The sequence below is a fragment of the Pan troglodytes genome, chromosome 3 (assembly GCF_028858775.2).
Source record: "Pan troglodytes isolate AG18354 chromosome 3, NHGRI_mPanTro3-v2.0_pri, whole genome shotgun sequence".
Classification (NCBI taxonomy): Eukaryota; Metazoa; Chordata; class Mammalia; order Primates; family Hominidae; genus Pan; species Pan troglodytes.
The window spans coordinates 78,015,292-78,039,046 of record NC_072401.2 but is presented as its reverse complement, the minus strand read 5'-3'; the positions used below and the strand labels follow the sequence as shown (position 1 = coordinate 78,039,046).

At 44.2% G+C, this 23,755-nt stretch overlaps 1 protein-coding gene across 21 annotated transcripts in view; it reads left to right on the top strand.

Moving 5' to 3' along the window:
• The first annotated feature begins 2,457 nt into the window (after positions 1–2,457).
• The window catches only part of DCUN1D4 (defective in cullin neddylation 1 domain containing 4), an 82,579-nt gene continuing 61,281 nt past the window's right edge, over positions 2,458–23,755 (top strand). For 5 of the 21 annotated variants that reach the window (XR_010156618.1, XR_010156620.1, XR_010156619.1 and 2 more), the window contains exon 1: positions 11,189–11,544. Coding sequence is in view for 7 of the 21 variants with exons in the window: in XM_016951748.3 (XP_016807237.2) it covers positions 11,250–11,544 (295 nt within the window). In the remaining 14 variants the exon portion in view is untranslated. The other 16 variants (XM_063809647.1, XM_063809648.1, XM_063809649.1 and 13 more) reach the window with 16 other exon arrangements.

The window sequence follows — 23,755 nt, the reverse complement described above, 5'->3', positions numbered from 1 at the left end:
CAGAAAATCTTGCCTGGAAAGGCCATATAACAATGTCCTCTGTTGGGTGGAAGAGCCAAGATCAAACCTTGGCTATTTCATTGCAAAATGTAGGTGTACCATCTTTTTGCAACCCCCACCACCCGGTTTCAATAGATTTGCTGGTTCTATAGTCTTGGGGGAGAAAGTGTGAATAGAATCTGATGGATGCATTGTCTTCATGTTTATCCTCTTATGAGATGAATTGTGAAAAGAATGAAAGATACTCTCAAACCCTTGGGTCCCAAGATTCTGGGAAGAATAGCAACCTAATTCTATGATTCTTATGCCCAAATATCGGTTTATTCAGCAGCCTCTGTAGGCCAGCCTGGGTCTCAGCCAATAGAGTCTGGCTTATTAAAAAGGGACATGAGTCTCAAACACTAGCTCAAATACCAGCCTTTTTAGCAAAAAGCTTCAAACACCAGCTTCTTTAACAAAACTAATAGCAATGGTGGTGGCAGCAGCAGCAACAGCATGAGATGCGATAAGAAGCTGAAATTCTTCAGGCCCTGGAGTTGCAGGGGAAGGATATGCTGCAAAGAGTGATTGCCTTTAATCTAAGAATAATACAGAGACCAATGGGAAAGCAGACTGTTGTTGGATGACAAAACCACAGAGGATTTCAAGTTGCCTGACACCTCTAGACAGGGCCCTAGTGGATATTAAGCACAGAGTGAAAGTCATCTTTAACATTCAGCAATAGACTTTCAGATCTGGAAAACACCTTAACCTAAAGGTGGCCCACTGGCACTCAACACACCGAGACAGAATAAAAGCTGCAGACTCTTTTCCTCATGAAATCAACCACTCTAGCTATCCATAGACAAATTCTAGAGTCATCAGACTCAAATCAGAGTCATCTACTAACATAAGTATAAGCCCGAGACTGCGTATAGAAATAGTACCAGTAGAAACCTGTGGATGAATTTGGAGGGTGATGAGAGAAGTACAGAAAAGCCAACCTATCCCTCAGTACTTCACCACATCGTCCAGCCATGGTGGATGAAATGACTACTAGCAAAGAATTTGTCGAATCTTGATTTGTGAAATATTTATTGAGCTTCTATTATCTGCTAGAGACAGTGCTAAATCATCAACAATAGAGTTCTTGCCCTAAAGGAGAGCAAGTCATACAGAGTAGAAGTTTCTATCATGGAAGGAAGGGGTCTGGTAGAGATAATGGAGGCTCCCTGGACTTGGGAGGAAAGAGAGTTGGACAAGCTTTGCTCTATGAGCTGTGACTTTCCTGGTTTCAACGGACAGAAACCTAACTTGAACTACAGAGGGGGATGGATTGCCATGAGACCAATGCCCTGGAAGGCCAGAGAATTGGCCAGGCCTTGGGAGTGATTGAAACCATCATCAAGACAAGGCCATTGCATAGGCTGTTCTCTGTGTCTGGAAAGCTCTTTCCTCCAACTTAGTTTATCTTTTGCTCATTGTTCATGTGATTCCAGTCACCTCCTCAGTGAAGCCTCCCCCTCCTACCACTCAACTCCCTGACTGGATCACACCCAGATTCCTGGCTGTTCCACTCAAGTGTTTGGGGCAAATTAGAAAAAGGTGATCCCTTTGGCTAGACAGTGCCAGTATGTGAAAAACAGAGTGCCCCTTTTTCTGAGCAAACACAGCTTCTTGCCAGGGCTCTTGGCTTGATGAGCAGAGTATGACATTTCAGCCCACTTGGCCCCTTGCCTCATGCTGTTTTGTGCAGTGCACAAATTGCACAACTGTATACAGCAACTGAGCCAGATTCCATAGCTCTCAAAAAAAACTGTGCACTTTTTCATCTCACTACTTGTTAAAATGGTAGTTTTACTTTGCTTACATGATTATTTAAGGCAAGCCCCATGAGGGCAGCAACTGGGTCCATTCTTGCTCAATGTATAATGCCTAGAGCCCAGGACAGTGTCTGACACATTGAAGGCCCTGGATAAATAATGGTTGTTTCATGAATGAAATGAATATGCAAGGAAATGAGTGTTTCTGCCTATTTCTCTTAGACTAGCTTTTTCTATGAGGTGGGAGCCGTGGTTGTTGGTAGCTATGAGCTCACAGCCAGAGAAGGCTGCTTCTCCTTAATTCTAATTTTTAGAATTCCAGGGAAGGATGTTCACTGGTGCAGCTGAGATCACATGCTCTCTGGGAGTGGGAGTCTCCCTGACTGGCAACCCCTATTAAAACTTTGTTGCATAAATGGTGGAGTAAACAGTTTCCCAATAGATGAAGGAGTCCTTCTCAGCCAAAGACAGGAGGGCTAAACAGAAACAACTCCAGATGTCCCCCAAACAGCCCACTGATGCCCACAGGCTGGCCACTTCTGTGTCTTCCTTTCCTCACCTGTGAAAGGGGAGAATGTGCTGAGCTCACCTCTGAGATTATCTAGCCCCAAGATTCCATTCCCTTTTGTTCTGGTTCTGGTTCTGGTTCTCCTGCAAAATTCTGTTCTAGTGCTGGAGGCAGTAAGTGGAAAAAGACATGACTGTGGGGAGCCTCAGTCAAGGAAGGCTTAATGGAGGTGAGCTTTAAGCTGTGGCATCAAGGTGGATGAGGATTTGTATACCAAGAGTAGAAGGGGGGAGATTTTGCAGAGTGGGAGCCTGGCTTGGGGAAGTATTTTAGGTTTTGGTGTTGAGCCACTTGTTTGTTAGGAGTCTTTCTCTCTCTCTCTCTCTCTCTCTCTCTCTCTCTTTTCTTTTCGTCTTTTTTTTTTTTTCTTTTGCTGTAAATCTGTTTGCAAGGGGTAATATCTTAACTCATCTATATTTTTCCCCTAACCGAGAACAGCAAGCCAATCATCCACAAGGATCTGAGGGAATGAGACGTTGGAAAAGCAAGTTTTGATAAGGGCAAGTTAATCAAAATAGGTCCTAAATACAAACATGTCTACGGTGTCTGAATTAGGCTGATTCCCTTGGGGTCTATACTTCGTATGTGTGCTGGGGGTTTTGGGGGTGGTAGTTTGTGCTCCAGTAGCACAAACTGAGAGCGCTTCAGGGAGGCAGGGAAGAAAGAAGCATCTCCATTTCATGATGCTGAAAGGACATGAGGCTTTTACACACCCGACTGGCCCTATACCCTTCCCTAGATCATTAAAATAGAATAATCTTGGCACTCGTCTATTCTCCTTCTGAGTCTTCAGGCTCCTTCTCCACGGCTTTCCTCAAGGATGTTGTTCAAGCTCTTTTTAATCTTCTTCAGCCTATTCACAAGTTTAGGGAACAAAGAGTGAGGTTTGCCTTTACTTGCTGAGAATGGGCCTTGTCCCGAAAATGGGAGCAGTCTGTCCAGGAGGGCCACCCACCAAGAGCCATGGTCAGAGGCCCTGGGCACCCGGGACAGGAAGCTGGAAAGGGGAGCAGAGGCTCCCAAAGAGGATGTAGGAGAATGGGAGCAAATGACGCACTTCTGATCCATGCACAATGGCAATCCTTTAAAGTCGCATTGCTTGTAACTACACTCTGCTACTTAGGGACCTACTCTTACATATGCCAACTTGTGGTCCTGTTTCCAGATCCTCTAATCTGCTTATCAAGGAAGAGAATAAAGGCCCATACCCTGATATTGGGGAAACTGTGTTTCATGTTGCCTGTAATGGTGGGCAGAGAGAATACAGGAGATTTGCCTTGGACTCCAAAGACTATGCTAGGTGTTTACGGATGCTAGGAAAAAAAGCACAGCTTTCACATTAAAGAATTTGGAATCTGTGTTGGGGATGCAGGTAGCGGGTGGGCAAGCAGCCCTCTGTAAAATGTTATCAAAGAGGCAACATAGCACAGTGAGTAAAAATAACAATCTGAAGCTCGTCTGCTAGGATTTCATTCTCTGACTTCCATCACTTACTAGCTGTGTGTCTTTGAGAAAGTTACTTTACCTCTCTGTGCTTCAGTGTTTTCACCCATAAAGTGGGTTTTACAAAAATGTCTACCTCTTGGGATTGTTGGGAAGATTCATGACTTAACATGAGTACTTGAGACAGTACCTGCTACAAAGTCAGTGGTACTTAAAATGTTTGCCAATATTTCTATTCCCCAATCTGTTATCTGTGGATTTGAAATGTTTCTCAAAGCTAAAGCTATAAAATGTGAATGGAGGTTTAGGAACCACTGAGGTTGTGGTGATGGTGCTTTGAAGCCAGAAAAAGTGCTTGTGAGATGGAAGAGTAAAGAATAAGAGAGAAGCTATTGTGGGGGCCCAAGGCTGGACTTGTAGGCTAAGACTAGCCTGTGGGGTGGGGACAGGGCAGCTGGGAGGTCTGGGGCATTTCTGGGGCTTGAGGAGCTGCTTGGGGCCTCGGGTTGAGGGTGAGGGAATGCCATGATGAGATGAGAGAGATGGCAAAGGAAGACTGTGGGTGGGGGTACCTGTGTCTGGGTGTGGGTGGCCTCACAAGAAGCAGTTCTGACTAGACCCCTGTTTGGAGCTGGAATTGGGTAAAATTTCGAAAGAGATGAAATCTATTCTTGGCATTTCATCTCCAAGAGCTCTTCTCCTCTCTTGCTTCATGTAAAGTACCTTCCCACTGCCTTAAAATACTGGCCCCCCAAGCCAAGCCTTCCTCCTCCCACTGCTCCACAGCCTGAAACTTTTCACTTAACCCACCAGCCCCCTAACAGAATTCCCATCATTTGAGTGCAGGCTCAGATGTCAATCAGACTCGGGAGGAAAGCTAACAGAGTGGAACTAATCTCTCACTAACAAAATTACTGAGAGCCATGGATTGTTCCCTAAAGCCCCTGGCTTTTAAAAATAAAATACTTGTTAACTTGAATGTTTAATCTAGGAATTCTTAACTCAGGAGCTGGTGGGGTAGCATGAGTGGGTTGCAGGCCTTTGATAATCATCACTGTGAATGATTAGTAAAAGGGGTCTGTGACCCCTAAAATGTTAAGGACCATTTGCTTTAACCTGTCTTAGCTGAGGCAGTGTAACAAAGTAAAATGTAAGCATTCGGGTTAGTTGGAAATAAATATTTTTCAATGGGGTAAGCTAGTGGTTTGCATGTGTTTGTGTGCATGCCTGCAGATGAACATATGTGTGTGTGTCCAAATTTATTTCTTTTTCAATTTTGGAACCATAGATTTTTCTTCAGTGCTTTGATTCATTGCTTTCCTCCCACCAACATAGCCCCTGTGGTAGATTCAACTGGGGGTTCAGATCTGAGTGTTGGGCAGAACGGGGTGGCTGAGGCGGCTGTAACCCGGTTGTAGGGTCTGGAATCTGCTTAATCATGGGTTTCTGACATACTTCATGCTCTTCCCCACTAGGACAGGAAGTTCTTACTTCCATAACACATTATCATCACCAAGGAAGTGAGCACATATTTTCCACAGCTCCCATCCTCCTCTTCCCTCCCCCATTTCCTATTGCTGTCTGCCTTCGCCATCCACTCTCCCAGAATGCTTCACTTTGCCATAATGAGATGCTCAGCTGCCATGCAGCCACCAACAACCGGAGATGGATGGGGTCTCCTGTACTGCCCTGAGAGGGATGTTAGAAAGACACTGTATTCATGGTAGCAGGCTAGAGAAGGCAAGGAGAAATTAAGAGCCTGACAATACACAGAAGCCATTATCCAAATAAAATGATTATTCTTTCTGTCCAGCCCCTGCTAGCTGGAGTAATTGAAACAATGCTATATTTATGAAAAACACCATAAAGGTCATGCATTGTTTAGACTCAGTTGGAAAATTGCACCTTCTGAGATCAAATTTAATGCAGCATCATTAGGACTTGATTAGCTCAATGCAGAATAAGGTGAAAGTACTCAATTCAGAGAAGAACATGTGGTAATGAATGAATACATTTTTATTCAAATACTTTGTTAATTCCCTAGGCAGGTGTGATTTCCATAAAGTAAAAGGTCCTGAGTAAAAAGGAAAAGAGTCAGTTTAAGAATTCTATGGCTGTACTGGAATAAAATATTAGCAAAAAGACTTGCTAATGCTACCCTGATAGTGATGTGTTAAGAAATCTTAGAAGTTAGAAATAATTTACAAATAAATATTTTCTCTATATCCAGGAGAGGCAAAAAAATCATTGCTAAATGAAATTAAAACTGAAACACAGATGTCAAATATAATTGGAAAATTCTTAGCTTTTCTGAGAGATTTCTAAGATGGCTCCTTCATGAGGAAAGAAATCAGGATTTTCTAGAAAATTTAAAAGTATAGGGCCAGGCGCTATTGCTCATACCTGCAATCCCAGCACTTTGAGAGGCTTGAGGCGGGCAGATCACTTGAAGTCAGGAGTTAGAGACCAGCCTGACCAACATGGTGAAAACCCGTCTCTACTAAAAATACAAAATTAGCCGGGCATGGTGGCACACACATGTAGTCCCAGCTACACGATGAGCCACAAGGATCACTTGAACTCAGGAGATGGAGATTGCAGTGAGCCAAGATCATGCCACTGCACTCCAGCCTGGGTTCTCAGTGATATATCAAAGTCGAGAATTTATAACATTCAGCAGAGCTTCATTAGACACTCTGAATAAATAATCTCATTTGCTGTGGGGATAAGGTCAAAAGGGTAAAATAAATAAGAATTTAGTAACCTGGATGTAATCCTTCTGACCCATACTTTTCATTATATAGATCTATAAAAGGAGCCTGAGTGGCTAGATGTTCATCCCTAAAAAGAGGCCTGGTTTCACTTTATTTATTTATTTATTTATTTGAGGCAGGGTCTCATTCTGTCACCCAGGCTGGAGTGCAGTGGCGTGATCTCAGCTCACTGCAGCTTCCACCCATAGGGCTCAAGGGATCCTCCCACCTCAGCCACGTGAGTAGCTAGGATTACAGGCAGCTGCCACCACACCCAGATAATTTTGCATTTTTTTGTAGAGATAGGGTCTCCCTGTGTTGGCCCAGACTGGTATCAAACTCTTGGGCTCAAGTGATCCACCCACCTCAGCCTCCGAAAGTGCTGGGGTTTCAGGCATGAGCCACCATGCCCAGCCTGATTTCACTATCTTTTGAGAGCACGTTAACATCCATATTATTGTATCCTTATAAATAATCTCTGAGGTATATAGGGGCATATATTAACCTGATTAAAAAGAGAAGGAACTGGCCAGGTGCGGTGGCTCATGCCTGTAATCTCAGCACTTTGGGAGCTGAGGCGGGCAGATCACCTGAGCTCAGGAGTTTGAGACCATCCTGGCCAACATGGCAAAACCCCGTCTCTACTAAAAACACAAAAATTAGTCGGGTGTGGTGGCGTGTGCCTGTAATCCCAGCTACTTGAGAGGCTGAGGCAGGAGAATCACTTGAACCCAGGAGGCAGAGGTTGCAGTGAATGGAGATCCCACCACTGCACTCCAGCCTGGGTGACAGAGTGAGACTCCGTCTCAAAAGAGACAGAGAGAGAGAGAGAAAAGGAAGGAAGAAGGGAAGGAGAGAAGGAGGGAATGAGGGAGGGAAGGAAGGAAGGAAGGAAGGAGAAGGAAGGAAGGAAGGAAGGAAGGAAGGAAGGAAGGAGGGAAGGAAAGAAAGAAAGAAAGAAAAGAAGGAAAGGAAGAAAGAAAGAAAGAAACTAAAGCCCAACACAGGAATATTAAAAACATGGAGTCTGGCTACTTAGGGGCACGTTTACTTATTAGCTGGGTGGCAAGTTACCGAAGCTCTTGAAGCTTCAGTTAACTTACCTGTAGATTGGGGATACTATTAGTTATTAGTACTCCACTGTGTTGTTGTGAAGTTAAGTAGATTAGTTTACCAGTACAGTACTATTAGAGTAGTGCCCGTCACATAGGAAGCATTAAGAAAGAAGTTGTTATCACTTGGGACAGCAAATTCAGTTGGTCATATTTGGAGAAAGAAAACTATCCTGCCCTCTATGGATAAATTCTCCTTTTGGAGGGGGTTTATTTTCATTTCCAAATACTGGAAACCCACCTAGCCTGACATTTTATTACTAAAGGAGTTCTGCCAACTCTCTCACTGTAATCTAAGGCCAAATTAATTCCTCTCTGTCCTGTGTTCTTTCTTATTCTCTTTAAATCTTACCAGGGACACATTTATCTGTCTGTGCAGGCCCAATTTATTTTCAGTCTCAAGGACTATGCTATTCTTCCTCCTACTCCCAATCCCAACACATGCAGGAAAAGCATGCTACAGTGGGCTTAGCAGAATTTAGGGGAAAGCTTAACATTTGATTGAAGAGCTCTGCTGTTTTTTTTCTCTTACTAGACTTCTCCATATCACATTCTAATCTAGGCTTAGGGCATTTCAAAATATATCTGATTAAAATTAATATTGTATGACTAATAAAATAGAAAAATTCCAATTAAATTAGGTATCATTAACATGGAGTAACTTGCTTCAATATTACCTTAAAGCGGTAACTGGGTGAAATGAAATGGCATAAAGACTGCATCTCCAAATATCTCTACCCATCACAGTCCCAAGATATTCAATTATTAATTTTTTTCTCCAGGGATTCAAATATAAATGTACAGAAGTATAACATTATTATCTCAGTAAACCTCTCCATGGGGATCATGTTCTTTGGGAATACTACAAATGAGAAAAAAAAAGTGAAGTATTGAATTACATATTGAAAAAAATCCTGAATGAAATACATAAAAAAGAAGGCAACATTTCAACCATGAAGCAGACTTGTATTAGATTGGCATAGTAACTTTCAGATGGGAAGGGAGAGTAGTTTACCTATCTTTGGAATTTGAAGCTTTGATATTAGACAGTGTGGTACAGGGGATAGAGTTGAGAAACCTGAATTTAAGCCCTATTTTGTTATCAACTAGCCAAGTGACTCAGATTAAACATTTAACTCCTTTGGACGTCAAGTCTCATATTTTTAAAATGAAGATGTTGGATTTGATAATCACCAAGGTTCCTATCCAGATCTAAAATTTCATGTACAGTAAACATTCATTTTAAGGGGTATGGTTAACCAGTGCCTACCACAATATTTGAAAGCATTGTACTAGGTGCTAGGCAAGTAAAAAGATAACCATAACAAGTTTCCTGATATCAGAGGTTTATATGGTGTGGATTATTTAAATGACCAGGTAATATTTGCAGAGCATTATGTAATCATTTTATTATACTTCGTAAAACGTGGGGGCAGTGAGGGTCAGCCGACTAGGAATGAGCTTTGCCTCTCAATCCTTAGGCTATAGCTGACTCTTTATAAAGATCTGGGTAAATTACTTCTAAGTCTGTTTTCTACTTGAAAATAATCATACTGACTCAACTGAAAGCAATGTTGAGAAATAACAGAGGTTGTACATTCTATAAATTTTTATGGACACCATGCATATGCCAGGCCAGTGTTGGGAGCTGGGGCAAAGCAGCCGACCCATCCTTCATCTAGCTTAACTCTTATACAGATTATTATAAAGTATGCTGCAAATAAATTAATAGAGCAAATGACTAGCTATAATTAATTGTGGGCTTATTGTAATTTAGAGGTGTCACGAAGGAATCCCTTTTCTGTGCAAAATAACATGTGTCTCAGTCTTTGAAGTACCATAGTAAACGGTAAAAAAAAAATCATAAATATTACACACACAAAAGATTTGAAACTTGTATTAAATGACATATAATTTATTATTTCCTAGATGTAGATTAAGCTGAAACATAAATAGAATAAAGAATGCAGGAGCAGCTTCCCTGCTCAGAGTAAGGGCGGATATTCTTACTGCTAGATCTGCCCAACAAGCAATCCCCTATCTCAGAGTCCAGAGGTACCTACCCATCACTGTGGGGCCCCGCTGAGGTACTGTCATGATAAAGGTGATCAATAAGGATGTTCTATGAGAGATTCTTGTCTTGCGAAAGAACCTGAAGCAAATAATAAATAACTTCAGGTACAGTTCTGAGATTCCATAAAGTGATTCATAAATGTTTGAATGATAAAAATATTATATAAATAGTATTATAAGGATGTAATTTATTAAAGAGAAATTAGCGATTAAGATGGAGGGAGCATTTTACCGTGGGACACAGAAACTGGTTTGTCTGAGCCCCTTCCAAATAGCATAACATTTGTGTCCTGATTTAAAATCTAAATTTCAGAGCCTCGAAACCCAAAAGCCTGGGCTGTAGAAATCTAAAACCAAAAAGACCGTGCGTTCTGTTACCTGTGATTTGTGGTGTCACCTACTCTTTGAGGCTCCCAGATGGCCCAGGGCCTTAGGATATGGGGATGCCTTGTAGGTGTGTTGTTGTTGGAGTTGGTGGCTGGGATGAGGGTGGAGGCAGGGTAGGGTGGGGGTGGGTTGGGGTGGGGGGAATCCTCCGTTAATATCTCGAAATATTGTTCTGTTACCATAATGCGGTGTGATAAGTTAGTTTCAAGTATTGAAAAATCAGGGAAGAACTCATGGAAATGGTGCGAATTCTTGACTTAGGGTCAGAAGAATTCACCAAAATTAACGTCTCCCTCTGCCAAATAACAGCCAGTTTCAATTTCTGGACGGCCTCTCCGCGGGAGTGACAGGTTTTCTTAGATGCTGCCGGGGGTCTTTCACGGGCTGGTGGTCTGCCCCCTGGACTCGTCCATGTGTTAGGCTCAGTCCGCAGCTCAGAGCGCGGCCCTGTATTTCTGTCTGATGTCTGGGGCATACAGATGTGTGTGACGGACAATGCTCGTGGCATTCGAAGCCTCTTTAACAGACATTAGTGGCTAGAGGAAAGAAGTGTGCGAACTCTGCGAAACAAGTGTGCGGACTCTGGAAAAGAAGTACATTTCGAAAGTGGGGAGAGGATGGATCTTCGTAGGACAAATGGAAATTTGCTCCCCACCAGAAGGTTTGCTGGAAATTAAGACGCGGCAATTCTTAATCCAGTTTCCTGCGGTAGGAAACAGCTGACAAGAGAAGTCCCAGTCCGAGTTCGGCGCGAACTGGACAAGTGTCGTGGGACAAGTGGCGGGAGACCCGGCCGCGTCGCGCCGGGCGCTAGGGACGGACGCATTTCCCTACTTCCAGCAGCGGGTACGAGCCGCCCCCAACTGCGCTGCGCTGCTCTATTCTTTGGGAAACACTTCGCGTGCTTTGTTTCAGACGCCGACCCATCTTTCTTGGTGGGTCTCCAGCTCCACCAATCCCGCCCGCCACTGGGCGGGGTTTCAGGGTCAAGATGGACCAATTTCCCAGCTTCGCCCCTACACGCGCTCTCGGACCCCTGGGGGTGACTGACAGCAGCCGGGCCCAACCCGCTGCTCCGGAGCATGGCCTCCGCCAGGGGCGTTACGGAGACATGGCCCCAGGACCAATCGTATTGGCCCGTGGGGGGCGGGGCCTCGTTGCCAGCTCCAGACCAGCGCTATGGGCACTCCTTTTGTCAAATGAGAGACGCAGCAGGGCGGCCCCTGAGCCGCGGTTTAGCCAATGGAGAAGGCGAGATGGGCGGGCTGGGAGTGCCCGGCGGCGGGTCCTCAGCTTCGAGCCGAGGTGCAGTGAGCTGGTGGGGGGACCGCGAGGCGAGCGCGGAAGCCTGGGCGGCGAGCCGGGTGTGAGCTGCCTGAAAATGCACTCGGATGCCGCCGCTGTCAGTGAGTAGCAAAGAGCCAGCCAGCGGGCCGGTGCCGGGCGCTGCCAAACTCGCCACTCGGCTCCCGCAGTCCCCGCCCCACGCCTCGGGTCCCGAAACGCGCCGGGAGCCCCTGCCTGGGAACCACCCCTTCCCCTCCCGGGGCCGGGGCGGGCGGTGACGCTGCGGGCGGCGTGGGGCGGGGGCGGGCGTGGGGGGAAGGGACCGGCCTGCGGGGAGGGCGGAGGTGAGGGGGGTGGGGACTGGCTCTCTTTCAGTGTTGGGGGAAGGGAGGGCTGGACGTGCGATGAAGGGCCGAGATCGGAGTGTCCGGGGTGCATGGAGGTGGAGGCAGCGTTGGGCTGTAGCGGGCAGGACCGGGGATGTGGGGGGGTGGCACCGGCGGGGAGAGGGAGGGAGCGAGCGAGCGAGCAGGGCACATGGGTGAGGATTTCCAAAGGGCTGAGCGGTGCGGGCGGCTCCGTGAGAAAGGCGGGTGAGTGCGAGGGGGGCGCGGGGGCGGGGACAATAGGAAGAAGGGCTGGTTGGCGGGGGGGTGGGGGGGCGGCGAACAATGGGGTGGGGGAATGGGGGCAGCGGCCGAGCGGGGCAGGAGGGCGGGCGACTGGACGAGGGCTGATGTAACGGGAAAGCGAGGTGGTGGGAGGGACTGGGGTGTAATGGTAGTTGGGGAGTCCGGCGGGGCGGGAGGGGCGTTGGAAGGGCGGTGGGTAACGGAGAGTGGTGGGAGTGGAAGATGTTGGGGTAAAGAGATGGGGCAGGTGTGGAAGGGTAGGGCGATTGGGAGGAAGAGGAGAAAAAGGTGGGGAGGATTTGGGGTGGCAGAGTGGGGGCAGGGGTAGAGAATATGAAATGGGGGTGAGGAGCTAGTCGGGGAGGAAGGGGAGGTGGGGCGGAGTTGGGCAGGAGGACTGTCACGTCCAGATTCGGTCCGGAGCCGGGCTAAGGGGGTGTCAGACTGTGCTTAGGGGAGGTGCTTCCTCTCCCTGTCGAGGCAGGGTCCCTTGAAGGGGGGAGTCCAAGCTTCTGGGTGCGGAGAGAGGAGGGGGCGGGGCTGAGGTGGAGGAGACGGGGTAAGTGCCCTAAGGTTGGAACTGGCCGTGGTTCCCCCCGGACGGCGGGAAGCGAGGTCAGCGCTGGCGCGGGCTCCGGCAGCGGGACTAGGAGGCGGGGCAGGGGTGCGGGCTGCGGGGTTTCAGCAGCGGGAGCCGGAGGGGTCGGGCCCTGAAGGCCGGGTCGGGGGCTTGGCGCCGGGGAGGTGTGGGGGTCCCTGGCAGTCCGTGGGTTTGGTAGTCTGTGACGCAGTTGTCTAATTTCTGGCTATCAGGTGTGGGGGTTGGTGCCATGGAACCCGCTTCCTTAGAGGGATGGCCGGGCCCTAGGCCGCGCCCCACGCCCGGGGGGCGCGACTTCTCCCAGGCGTGCTGGGAGGGCGCTTGAGGGGTTTCCTTTAGGGTTTGTCTCCAGTCAACGGGTGTGAAGGGGAAAGGCGGTCCCGCGGAATTCTGGGACTTGTAGTCGCGGCCGCGCCCGGCGGCGGTTGGGTTGGGTGCACGTGGGTAACTGTGGAAACGGGTCCCGGCATGCAGCGCGCCCTTGGAGCCTTCCTGCTCGGCGAACTCGTGCTTTATTCCCCGGCCAGCTCCTGCGCGCTCTCGGGAGGCGGTTGAGTTCCCAGGGACGGAGCGACTCCCCAGCCCTTCTCCCTTGGGAGAGGGAGAGCCCACGCCAGGCGCAGCCCTCTTCACACTTAGGTTCTTGGTCCCCAAGTGAATTTCCCCCTGCATTTTGTGGCCTTACTTGTGGAATAAATGCTTGGTCTTGAACCATCATGCGCACGGGTTGTGGGAAAACATTCAAGAAGCAACACAATGTAAAGCAGCCTTTAGAATGGTGTATTTAATTTTGGCATCCAGTGTGCGTAAGCACTGGGTTCCAGCATTCCCTTACATAAATATGAGAACACAGTGGAGGTACACGTAACCCTTGTAACGATAATATAAACTATGTGTTGGTATTTCTTGGGGTGTTTGAAAAAATAACTGTCTTGAAATGAGTGATGGAGGTGGGTTAGTGGAATTTAGGGTGGAAATGTGAAGGTGAGCAAAGGTAATATGTGACGTCTTCAATTTTCGAAGAAGCTTGGAAAGCAAATGAGAATAGAAGAAAACTGTAAAAAGTGGAGAACCATAAGACTTTTTTTGTTTGCTTGTTTTATTATTAGCTGCAGGCTGCAATTCCTTCTCTCCTTAATACTAGAAACCTTCCTCTCCATAAGTAGACTCCCTAAACGTCACATCCTTCACCAGTTCCCTTTACTGTTTACAGGAAAGGGACTCCAGAATCTGTAATGTAGAAGGCTAAGGTTAATGCAGAGATGATAGATTTTTGTATGTAATATATAAGGTATTATGAAGCTACTTGCAACATAGTCATTAGAAGAATATTGTAATTTTTCTGATGATAAAAATATTACCAAGAAGTCCTAAGATTTGTAAACCTTTTGGTGTGGTTACAAACATACTGAACTTGGATACTTGATTGTTTGATGGTTCTTTTCATGATGAGTGAAAAATTGGGCAATGTGTGTGGTGTTCTTGTGGAGATCATTTATATCTATCTGTCGTATTTTACTTAATCGTGTGGTGAAATATCCAGGAAACTCTTGGTAATATAAAAATATGTACAAAAATGTGCACTTAACTCTGGAATTTTTTCTTGCAGAGGGTAAAGTGATGAGGTTGAAAAACATGCAAGAGCTATAATTGTCTTCAAAATGGTGTTTTTAAAGAAAATATGAAGCTAGTCATAGCTTTCTCTTTTTCTTTTGTTCTATTATATCCCAAAGGGCAGGTGCTTTTTATACACATATAGCCCACCTCCCTCCATTCCCCAAAGCCCTAGGCTCCTACACACTTTCTGCTCTGGTTTTTAGGTTCCTTTTTGATTTTTGGCGCTTGGGGAGGTCCTTTATTTTCTTGTGAACCTAGCTGTGCATTTAAACAGATGTTTCTTACACGTTATCCAGAATTTTTGACTGTTTTATATTAAGAAGGATTTTTAGGTAATCTTGTCTGTAACATTGCCAGGAAAGAAGGCCTGCCTCATTTTCTCTTAGTGGACTTCACTCTCTTCTTCCTCTGTTCTTAATTCTATGTACCCCTACTGGCACTTAATCGTGTTTTTTCAAACTTTATCATTGTCTCCTTTTCTGTTTTTATGTTAAGTTCTCCCAGCAGCTCTTCTTGGCTTATTACCTTCTTCCTGGCTACAGGTTTACATTATTATCTCAATCATCATCTGCTAATTATAACTAATAATTAATAGCTAATAATCCTGCTAACTTAGCAGTATAAAAATCAACCTGTGAGAAACTGACCTCATGATGATCTCTTGTATCAGTTAGGATGCCTTTGCCAATACAATGCTCAAATTAATGGCTTAAATAATAGGGCTTATTATTGTTCGGTAGCAAGAAACCTAGAAGTAGTTGGTTCTAAAGCTGGTGCAGTGGCTTAATGATGTCATTAAGGATCTAGGTTCTGCATCTTTTTCTTCTTCTATTAGTGTTTTAGCTTTTATTCCTCAGGCTCATTTGCCTCATGTTTGCAGTATGGTTGCTGTAGCACCAGACATCATGCCTGGATTGGAAAGCAGGGAAGGAAGGTGCATATTTCCTTATAACTCCCTGTTAACAGAGAAGTCTTTTGCAGAAACTCACTTTGGAGAGTTCCATTTCAGTGTCATTGGATTGAACTGATCTCATGCCACTGCTAGGTGTGAGGAAGGCTGACACAGTGAATGTCTGGCATTTACCAGCATCTCTTGTAAGATATGGCCTTTCGTAGGGTGGAAGAAGGGTGAGAAGAATGTGCTGGGTTGGCAACTTGCAGGTTATATCCCTGAACCAGCTACTTTGGCCAGCTGTCTCTGGCTTGGTCTCAACCTTTATGTTGATTTATTTTCTGCCTTATTCTAAAAGAATTAGGGGTGACTTGCTAAATATAGATAAAATCCTGTCAAGAGAAGAAAAATTTATATATAGACTTGTAAGGTACACAGAAACACTTGCCATATGTTAGAAATATTTGGCACTGAGCTTCTTAATAGTCAAAGAAGAGAACAAAACTAATAAATTTTATTCATTTGGTAAATGAAGCTGCAGTAATTTTAATAACCCACACTGAAATCCTGGACATTTCTTATCCTCTTCTTCCCTGGTCAGTGGCAAGGAGAGATTGCATCTCTTCCCATGCCCAGCCTCTCTTTCCCATACCTATTGCCATGGCCTTATGTCTGAGACAGCCTTTCTTACAGTGTTATAATAACCAGCAATACATTTTTCTTTCTTTTTTGTTTTTTTTTTTTTTAGAGGTTGGGTCTTGTTATGTTGCCTAGGCTGGACTCAAACTCTGGGCTTCAGGGGTCCTTCCACCTCAGTCTCTGAGTAGCTGAGGTTATAGGTGCACGCCACTGCACCCGGCTCCAGCTGCCCTCAGTGCTGCTGTTTTAGAATTTTTCTTTACTGTGCTCCCTCTCTAGCAGACTCTCCTTTCATGGAATCTCTGAAGCAATGCTTCCTTCTGTTACTCAGTTTTATGTTACATAACAATAGCTGCTTGTTTACTTTTATTTCCCCTGCCCAATTAGATTATTACCTTTTTGAGATCTGGGACCATGTCTTACCTAGTATCCACTTTAGCATCTAGCATGATGCCTTGCATAGCTACCCAAATATGTATTGAATTGAACTTAAATGATCAACTATTGAATAACTTGTGCATTATCTAGAAAAATTAATTCTTCCTGCTGCTGTTGTCTTTCATTATCTTTAGATTTTTCTTCAAGGAACACAAGCTTTCACCTATTCATTCTTTGCATTTTTTAGACAAAGTCAGTTGTATGCAAACTAATTTAATATTTCTTTTTCAAACATGCAGATATCAGTTTTAGAGAATGTGGCATGGAGAAATTCTCAAGGAAAGAGTAAAATGCTGGTGATGTGCTGAGGGAACAGAAGGAGTGTTTGTGAATGTGCACACGTCCGTTTCTGGTCTCTCGTGTCAGCGTTCTACCTGCAGAAGGTTAAGGCAGCATTAACAGGTCTGATGTTAAGGGGCCTAGAGTGTTTGTCCTTTTCCCTTCTTTTTGTTTTATATCCATATTCTGGTCCTAAGGATTTATTTCTTAAGTTAACAATATAGTGAGATCACTGAAAGTCTTTCTTCAGATTTACAGAGTAAAATTTTCTTTGATGAATCTGACATAAATGCTGGTAAATTTTTATAGTTGGTCAACTCGAATTGGTATTAATTCTTCTCATAGCTTGCTTTTTTTCTTTTGAAATTTACATTAGGAGAAGTACCTCTTGAGAAGTATTCTAAGCAGAACATGTATTTTAAAATGTGTTTTAAGAAGGAAAACATTGAAATGCATTTTAAATAGAATTAGGTATTTTAACAATTATTGTGTGACAGTTTTAGATGTAGCAAAGTATCTGCTACTTCAGGTTTGAATTGCTTTTCATGAGAAAATGCTGTTAATGAGTTATGTTCAATCTAGGAAGATAGGCTTGTCATTTGTAACTAATGTACTGAATAAAACACTAGATATGAAAAAGACCCCTGCCCTCTTCAAATAGCATTACCTGTGGTATGATTTATTTTAGTTCTGCCTTCGAGGATTTTTTTTTCCTTGTGAAATTTTTTGCTGGCCTGTATCAGTAGATTTGCAGAGACGGGGAGTAATCCATTTGTGCTTCTCCCCCTGCCCCACCACCACAATTGTTGGCTTTTAACATATGTCATCTTAGGCCTCCTCCATATTAGTTTATGATTAGTGTCTGTAATGGACACTGTCAGTCCATTGACTCTTGGTCTGATTGGAGAATTCTTACCCTAGCAGGCAGATCTTCTCAGACACACTCGCCTGAGACTGTGAACCTGAGGCTGGAGGCAAGGAAAGAAGAGTAGCCCATGTGGCCATTTTCTGGGGGGATGCACAGTGGTGGCTGCTGTGCTGCTTCTAGAGGCAAGGTCTAGTTGTTGCTGCAATGATGATGCAGTCTGCTGTGTGCCCTTAGGCATTGTTATGGCCAGGGGGAGATTCTGTGAACTAATAGCCGCCTCCCCTTTTTTTAAATCACTTTTCTGTTTAAATTAGCTAGAATTAGTTTCTGATGCTCTCAACTAAGAATTCTGATACTTCAGCATCCAGACTTCTCACTGTCGCTGGTCAGATACGTGGTAGAAGCCCTTGTGAAGAGCAGTGATGTATCTTTTTCATCCTGGCTGCCTGTACATTCTGGTCAGAGGTGACCCAGAGGACTGGAGGAGGACACAGTCAATATCAGCTGTGGGTCGTGGGAGCTGTGTTTGCTGGTGGTCAGGCAGGACTCCCGAACCACACACTAGCCCAGCCCACTGGGTCTCATCATGTGCCACTCTTTACTGCTGCTTTTTCCTAATTCTTTGTCCCCCAAAAGTTGGGATGCCTAGGAGCTAATACATAACTCCTTGTGCATTTTTTTTTTGGCTCTGATGTGGGAATACTAGCTACAGAAATATGTGTGTGTGCGCGTGTGTGTGTGTGCGTGTTTTAGTGGAATGTTTATTTTGTTTAGCCAAAAATTACATCTGATGTACCAAATACCCCATGTATTATAAAATTATACTCATTTTAAGTGTTGTTTGGTGAATTTACTAAAGATATAGAACATTTCATTACCCCAAAAGTTCCCTTGTGTCCCCTTGTAGTCAGTGCTTCTCCTCCTGCCCCACTACCACAATTGTTGGCTTTTAACATATGTTACCTTAGGCCTCCTCCATATTAGTTGATGATTTGTCACTTTGCTGTTCCTGAGGATATTACAGTATAATAAAGGCATGATAAATCTCTCGTTTTTACTGAACTATGAAATCCAAAGAAAAGCTATCAGTGCTGTATAAATTATCAGTCTGATAAATAATACTTTGCCGCACAGAAGTGTCTTGAGTTAGATGACTTGTTCTGGTGAGCGGCTTTCCAGTGGATGGCTTTTCTGGCTTCTCTGTGGCCTGTAGACATGCAGGGCTCGGGTTTTCTCCCTGGATGTGATGATGTCTTTTAATTGTTATCTGGGTCAGGTTGGGAGGCAAGAAAGCCAAAATGGCTGAATTCAAATCCTTGCTCTGTCATCTCCTAGCCAAGGGACTGGAGTAGAGTTACCCAGCTGCTCTGTGTGCGCTTCGGAGCCCTCATGCCTAAAAATTGCCTGTTGAAGGCTGTTCAGTCACCAAGTGTTTATTGGGTATCTACTATGTACCAGGCCCTGCTCTTCATATTTCATGAAGTTTTCCTTTTAGTGTAGGGGAGGGGGCAGATAATAACAAGTAAATTGTGTAATACGTCAGATGGTGATAGGTTCTGTAGAGAAAAACAGCAGGGAAGGGGTGCATGCAGGCACCCCTGTGTGCGGGCGTAGGGTGGGGTGGAGGGTGTTGTAATTTTAAATAGCGGAGCCAGGAAAGGCTTCACTAAGGAGGTTTTAAGCTAAGCCCTGATGGAGGTGAGGGGCCATTCCAGGCAGAGAGAATACAAATGCAGAAGCTCAGAGTGGGGAGCAGGCCTGTATTTGAGGAACAGCAGAGGCTGGGGTGCTTAGAGTAGAGTTGTGGGGGAGGGCAGAGGGAAGAAAGTAGGAGGCAAAAATCATAAGTGGTCCAAAGGATTAAATGAGATGAAACACGTAAAATGTTTTTGATGCTTACAATTACTGTGTGATGACAGTCTCCTAGGTAGGCTTTAAAAAATCACTCTTGAGAAGAAAAGGTTATAAGAAAGAACAGAACCAAATGAGGCATTCCCTCACTCAGCCATTCAGCAAACATTCAAGGGGATTTTTGCTGCCAGGTGCTGCTGTCACAGGCAGGACTGTGTGGGGGAGACCGGGGCTTCAGGAGCTTCCTTCAGTGAGTTCATTGTGGAGACAGAAGGAACGGATGCATGGGACGATGATGCCTGCTAGGTTAGATGGATGCCCGGGGGGCTTTGAGAACATGTGGGCAATGGTTAGCAGTTGTCATGTGAGTTTTAGCTTTTGAAGTTGGATTATGTGAAGAACAGGATGTGTATGCATGTGCAGGTGGCATATGGGGTCAGGTGGGAGCTTTCCAAGCCCAGCGACAACATGGCATGGTGGGGACAGAGAACTGTGGCAGGAGAGTGGGTGTTTGGTAGGCTAGAGTGGAGGGGAAGGTGAGGTGCAGGGCTAGGCAGGAGCTGGTGGCAGGGGTGGGGTGGGGTCGGTGGGAAGAACTCAAAAGAGGCACCAGGGAGAGTGTATGAGTGGAAAGGAACTGAGAGAAGGAAAGAGAAGTCCCAGGTGGGGCACAGGGAGGGAGGGAGGAGCAAAGGGGAATGGGGAGGGACTAACACGAATTCAGTGATGATCTTGGATTTGCTTCAACTGCTTTGCCTGCATTAACTCATTTAATCCTCACAGCAACCCTCAATAAGTTAGGGACTGTTATTATCTCCGTTTCACAGATGTGGACGCTGAGGTGTAGAAAGGTTAACTCCCCTTCTCAAGGTCACACAGCTTATAAGTGGTGAATTGAGATTCTAACTCAAGCATTCTGACTCCATGGTCTTGGTAACCCTTTACTGCCACTGAAATCATTCTTCACATTTTGTTTGTGCTTTTCATTGAACCCTGATTGGAACACTGCATGTATATTGGAATTCTTTTTTTTTTCTTTTGTCACTGGCCTATGAATGACGATGACAGAGCTAGTTGATGGATTATCTCTTGGTTCTTTTCTTCTTGGAATGAGTCCCAGCAGGATCAGGATCTGGGATTTCTGAGTCTCTTCTTTCCCATTCTTCTTCATCCCCTCTCATTTTTGCTGGTTTGCTTACAATGAGAGTAGACATTTAAAAACTGATTTTAAGTGGGAAACTGAAGAATTGTGGCAAAGTATTTTCATACTCTTAACTAATGAAATAGTCATTTTTAGTCTTCTTAGATTTTATTTAAATAGACTTTGTTATTTTTAAATATAGGAGATCTCAACGACATTGCAGCAAAACTAGAAAACAACTACTAACATCATTTTTACATAACATTTTTTAAATTATTTTTCTTTTTTTTCCTGTAGGTTAGGGTAAGTTTAATGTCTTGTCCTACATATGCAATTCCCAAAATTAAGCCACAGATCACTTCTTAATTATTAATTAAACAGGAAATGGGATAGTTGTACATTTAAGTCCAATAGCTAGTGAATTAGTAGTTTTAAACACCATCACCTTGTGATCTCTTCTGCCCTGTCTTTTTTTAGTTCTAGGTTCAGTCTGTCTCAGTGTCTTCTACGTTCTAAATAATAATAGGGATGAAAACAATTAACGTTGATTGGCACATAATATGGACCAGCACTGTGCTAAGTGCTTGACGTGCACCATCTCATTTAATAATCCCCACAGTAGCTTCGCAAAGAGGTTCTGTTATTTCGGCTTTATGGATGAGGACACGGGCACAGTGAAGTTTGGAAGCATGTACAGTGTCATTCAGTTGGGACTCAGTTGGAGCTCTGACTCCAACCCAGGGCTTTATGTTATCAGAGCTGATTGACATTCTTTAACCAAAATCTGGGCTCATTTAACATTAGTGAGATGGAAGTATTTTTACTGTGAACTACCCAGTGATTCTGTGTTCTTCAGTGGGTAGTACAGATCATTTGTGCTCACCTTCAGCGGGTAGGTGGGGTGAGGAGAATGAAGCTAGGGCCCTTTGTACCATGTCACATTGGGAGTGCAGCCAGACGGGTGTCCTGAAGTGACTGAGTCCCTTGGGATAGCACCAGCAGGCACAGGCAGTGTGGTGGGCGATGGATGGATGCTGCCTCCCTTGGGCGGATGGTTTCTTCTCCCAGCCCCTTTTTTGAGTCCTGCAAGAGGAAGAAAAAGCCAGCAGCAATATGCTTGGATAGCTTTAACTTTGGATCTGTGTTCAGTGAAAATGCTGAGTCACTTTGAATGACCTGTTCCCTTATCAATTTTCTCCCTTGGCTTTTGTGCCTTGTAAATAGCAAATATTTATTGATGAGGAGAATGAAGTTAGTTAACACCTTCCTCACCTGCTACTTTCAATTCTTTTGGTTTTTACCCTGCTTTTCAGCTCTGCAATGTTTTTCCTGGACCTTGGCCTTTTCATCGTGTGCTGATAGGGTATGGTGAATGAGTTAGATTCCTGTCTAGCAGTGCTGAGGTTGTTCCAGGAGTGGATTGGCTACTGGCACGCCAGGGATTGAGTTGAGAGTCAGGGATAGAATCTACTTCTCTGGTTGCATGTTAGAATCACCTGGGCTGCTTGAGAAACACATGGTGCCCCACACCCATTTTTATTTAATTGATCTGGATTGGGGCCCTGGTATTTGGTGTTTTTCAATCTTCTTAGGTGATTCCACTGTGTAGCCAATGGTTTCATTTAAATATTAATAGCTTAATTAGGAAGCTGGGTTTATTTTGGGCTGTGGAGATGGGGCTCAAAAGATGCAGCAGCTCCCCCATGGGCACTGCACTGGGCAGATCGTGCAGACCCTTCCTGCTCGCCTGTGACATAATAGCCAATTCTTGGTAGTGCTTCCCCTGTGCCACGCACTGTTTGAAGCACAGTGCAGCATTAACTCATTAATCCACACGATATCCTTATGAGGCAGGCACTGTGATTATTCATTTTGTAGAAAAAGAAATTCCTACTTGTAGCCATGAAGGACATGTAGTATGAAACTGACCCATAAACCTAGGTTTTGGTTTTTCCTAGATTTACAGTATAGAAAACATTTCAGATCTTTGTGTTTTAGTAATTTAGCCTCAAATGTGAATATATTTGTTTTTACAAATGAAACTGAGACCTGTGCCATGTCATGTAGCTAGTGACTATCAGTTAGCATACAGAGTTGTAAATTGGTATTGTAAATCATTTAAAACACTACTTTTTTATGGTTTTGACATAGATTTTACTTTATGGTACATTTTATATTTCAGGTTATTTGAGATGTACCTCATTTTTAAGGGGATCTTTTTTACTTAAAATTGTATTTTGTACTTTTAAAAAACATATGTACTGTGATCTTTGAGTGCATATTAGATCTTCACTGACTTGTGATCTGACCTGCCTCTTCACATTCTGGCTACTGTAACCCTCCAGGATACTAAGCAAAACTAATAGCAGCATTTGAAGCATGCTCAAGTCCTGCCATTGTAAAACCCAAACTCCTTCAAACCCACATGCATTTCTAGTCTCCCCTTTAATAGCCAACTTACTGAACAAGTTGTCTTTGCCTGACATAGTCTGTATTTCTTCATCACTCATACAATCCTCAGCCCACTTTGTTCTGGTCTCAGTTCTGTCATTGCAGTCTTTGAGGTCATGGAGTAACCTCCATGTTGCTAAATTTAGTAACTATTTTTAAAGCATTTATTCCCCTATTTATTGGTACCTGCCTTGTGCTAGGTTTGTGCTGTTGTAGGTACAGGTCAAATGTCCTTTATCTGAAAATCTGAAACCCAAAATGCACCAAAATCTGAAACTTTTTGAGTGCTGACATGACACTTAGAGGAAATGTTCATTGTAGCATTTCAGATTTTTGGATTAGGAATGTTCAACTGGTGAGTATAATACAAACAACAAAACCTGAAGAAATCTGAAATCTGAAATGCTCTTGTCCCAAGCATTTCTGATAAGGGATACTCCAAAAGATATTGGGATAGAGTAGTGAATAAAGCAAAAGGAAGTCCCTATCCTCATGGAACTTGGGCTCTAGGAAGAGTGACAAAGACATAAATAAATATTTAATATAATGTCAGGATCATGAAAGACCTCCTGTTGTGTGACTCTGCTGATATAAAATGTCTAGAATAGGCAAATCTATAGAGACAGGAAGTAGATTAGTGGTTGCCTAGGGCTGAAGAGGGGTGAAGGGAGAAATGGGGAATGACTGCTAATAAAAAATGTTTTATTATTAGATTGTGGTGATGTTTGCACAACTCTGAATATACTGAAACCATTGAATTTTACACTATAATGAGTGAATTCCATGCTATGTGAATTATATTTCAAAGCTGTTAATATCAGGAAGTGGTAAGTGCTATGAAAAAAATCTAAATCCACTGGGAGATGGAGGTACTGTTTTGCATAAAGAAGTTAGATGAGACATCTCTGATGAGGTGACATT